The sequence below is a fragment of the Fibroporia radiculosa genome, assembly GCF_000313525.1.
Source record: "Fibroporia radiculosa TFFH 294 genomic supercontigs, scaffold11128, whole genome shotgun sequence".
Lineage (NCBI taxonomy): Eukaryota > Fungi > Basidiomycota > Agaricomycetes > Polyporales > Fibroporiaceae > Fibroporia > Fibroporia radiculosa.
In genome coordinates, this window is record NW_012132965.1 from 1 (window position 1) to 3187 (window position 3187).

The window sequence follows — 3187 nt, forward strand, 5'->3', positions numbered from 1 at the left end:
TATCCCTCATCCTGCCGAACCTCCTGAGTCACCGCCTCCACTTCCCTGACGGTGCCAAACGATCCCGCTGTCCTTCCTACTCCTGCTCGACGTCTCCATCAGTTTCCGATTCCCATCCACTGCGCCATTCCTGCTAGTCTCGGAGGCCCAACTGTTGCAAGTCTTGGCATCGCGGCCTGAGCATGTCGACTTGAAGGTTTACCCATCGGCCCTGTATCGTAGGTCCCAATCTCCGGATGATGGTGTTTTGTCTTTGAAGCTGAGCCCCTGGAATAAAGCCGCCACCAAAAGGTCCCAATCGGATCGTCGTGAGATCGCGAGGCTTCGAAGATGTCAAAGGGCGGGCCTTGCTTCGAGGTCATTCTCGTGTCAAGGTATTGCAGCCGTTCCCAAAGACGTAAGCTTCAAACGCTTTGAATGTTGAGTACGGCTCGAGGCACGCCCATGCGCTACGCGGGCCCATCATCTCCTCCCCATTGAAATTTGGACCGTCCCTGGTTCATCGCTGCTCTACCTCCATCCTCGTGTATCGCCGCTCCAGCCAAAAGAAGTCTGCGAAGTGCGCCTCGAGGCACGCGAAGTCAGTAGCACGACCGAGACAATAACGCACCGAGTACAACATCGAAGAGCACCAAACAATAGTCAGCGATTAGCAAGCGGTCACGCGGTGCGCACTCAACAATGAGGCGCCTGCAGGAACAATGCAAGGCCGATGGCGCAATGCTTCGGCGAACACCGCGATCGTCCCGATAAAAGGAGTCCGTCGCCCATCCTCGATCCTTGTCGCTTTCATCAGCTTCACCCCACAACTTGTTGAACTGCCTCGCTCAACTCCCTTCCCAAACACTCCCGCCATGTCGTCTACCTCCGCCACCGCTTCCCGTCTTTCCACGCCCGCGATCACCACGAACAAGACAATCAAGCACCTCCTTCGACTCTTGACCGTCAATGTCCAATCCGCCCCCGAGCCTGACTCCTCGAAGGAGGAGGCTAAGGACTCGATTGATGACATCTCCGAGCACCTAGTAAGTCAATACGTGATCACAATTTAAATATTACCGCCTGATGTCTTCCCCTCCTAGACCTCGATCCGCAGCAAAGGCGGCGTACTTCCCAAGGACATGGCCGAAGCGGTCCAGAACGCCGTCTCGAAGGTCAAGGCCATCTTCCCCGACTTGCCGATCCGATTCGGCACCATCATACCCAAATGGACGTGGGCAAAAAATGCCCGCGAGTGCCGCGACCTCGAGGCCAGGATTGTGGCCAAAGAAGCCGAGCTTGCGCGAATCATGGCTGAGGAGGCCAAACTTGCCAGGATCGCGGCTGAAGAGGCCAAGCGCATCCATCAAGCTGCCGAAGAACTGGCGAAGGCCAGCCGCGACCAAGCGACCGGGAGCGGTCTGATAGAAGATGAGCCAATGGTCATCGATGAGGTTACCTTGGGCGACGATGGCGCTGCGTCTCGTGATGACGACGATGAGGAGCCCCAAGACGACAACGAAGCTGACGAGATCGAAGAAGAGTCGGAAGGGGACGAAGGGGCCGACAACGCCGACTCGTTCATCACCAAGGAAGTCGAAGCCCTCAACGGCGATGGCAAGGTCGCCGAATCGTGGCGAGTCGTACGACAACGCGACTGGTCAGGCATCTCGTCCAAAGATATCAAAAAGCACGCAAAGCAGGCGCAAAGGAAAGGACAATGGGTAAGTGGTCCTGCGTTGGTCTCTTGTTCGCAACTGAGCCTATTCTGGGATTTTGTTCATAGTGCGACCGCTGCAAGTTGAACCGGTCGGTTTCGACTTGCGTTCCATCGCGCAAGCAGCCCAATAAGTGCGAGAAGTGCATGCACAACGTACAAGGCTGCTACTTCGATGGGGCCTCAATGCGAGGCTGGTCGAAGTTGTCTCAAACTGCGCGCGACAAAGGGAAAAGTAAGTAATCTCGTATCTTTCGTACCGTCTCTAGTTGACCGATTTATTTGTAGAACGCACCGTGAAGTCGCCTCTAACCTCGCCCCGCGTTGCAAAGCGCGCAAAGTCGTCGGTCAACCCGTCGGCGACTTCGGATCCGTTGTCGCGTGCCGTCTTGACCCATGCGGCACTCGAAGCGGTGCGCCTTGAGCGAGACATCATCGCCATGCGGATCTCGCTCCTTCAGGACATTGACTCAGCTTTAGCCAACCAAGAGCAGCTGTACCTAAATAAATTAAGTGTTAAGAAGGGACTGCCGGTTGCTTCGTTGTCGAAGGGCCCGCGGTCCACATCAAAGGTGCCTAAGTAGTGTTCGGCCGGCCGCGTGTATATTAGTTTACTTTGTGAATTGTAGTATTATTTCCGCAATAAAAATATCGTGATCTCGTTCGATCATCGTGCGTTCAGAAGGAGTGGCAATCGGCTTCGGAAGAGTCTAAGATCCCAATCGCCGCATTAGTACACAAGTTGCGTTAGTAAATCTAAATTTTGTATAGATCGTTGTCACCATTCGAATCGGCAAGTTCTAGCTCTCACAATCGTTCGGTCGAGACGTCGAGGATGTCTTTGGGTATGCTAATTTCCCTTCGGGCGAGGTAAGGCACGACTCGGAAAGCAGCCACCGGTCTGTCTAGTACGGCGCCGTCCAGTTCGCATAGGATGTAAGCGCCTCCCTGGTTTCGTGCAACTACAACCACGGGCCCGAGATATCGTGGCCTCATTTTCTGATTGAGCGCCTTCTCAATAGCTGTGTTTCGAATTAATACCAGCGCTCCCTTCTTGAAATCGAAGTCTCGAATCGTAGCTGCGTGATCGGTCTCGAATCGCTGTGCTGCGGCTCGGCATGCTTCGTACACCTTCGAGTGTAGCTCGGAGACTTGTTTGATGCGTTTCTGTAGTGCGATCGTGCGTTGGGCTATAAGGTCTGTAGTCGAAAGCATTGATGAGGGCGGTGGCTGTATATAGGTTGCTTCGAGGATGTCTAGAGGTATTATCAGGTGGGTCCCAGTGATTGCGAAGTACGGCAAACAGCCCATTTGGCGCCTCGTCGTGATGCGTTCTGACCAGAATACTGAGTAAGCGACCTGCGACCATTTGTTCTGCTCACCATCGGCTGCTTTGTATAAAGCCTGCCTGACATCGAAGTGGGGTTGTTTGACAAGTCCATGTTAAGGGACCTAACGACTGAGGATCAGGAGTTCGACTGTTTAACTGTT

General features: G+C 54.1%; 1 protein-coding gene across 1 annotated transcript; it reads left to right on the forward strand.

The window, feature by feature from the left end:
• Positions 1–854: 854 nt before the first annotated feature.
• On the forward strand, positions 855–2280 carry FIBRA_09143 (uncharacterized protein; the record flags this gene model as incomplete). The annotated part of the gene is made up of 4 exons (XM_012321471.1): positions 855–1025; positions 1083–1703; positions 1766–1931; positions 1985–2280. The coding sequence occupies 4 exons, from the start codon at positions 855–857 to the stop codon at positions 2278–2280; spliced, it is 1254 nt and encodes a 417-aa protein (XP_012176861.1).
• Positions 2281–3187: the final 907 nt, after the last annotated feature.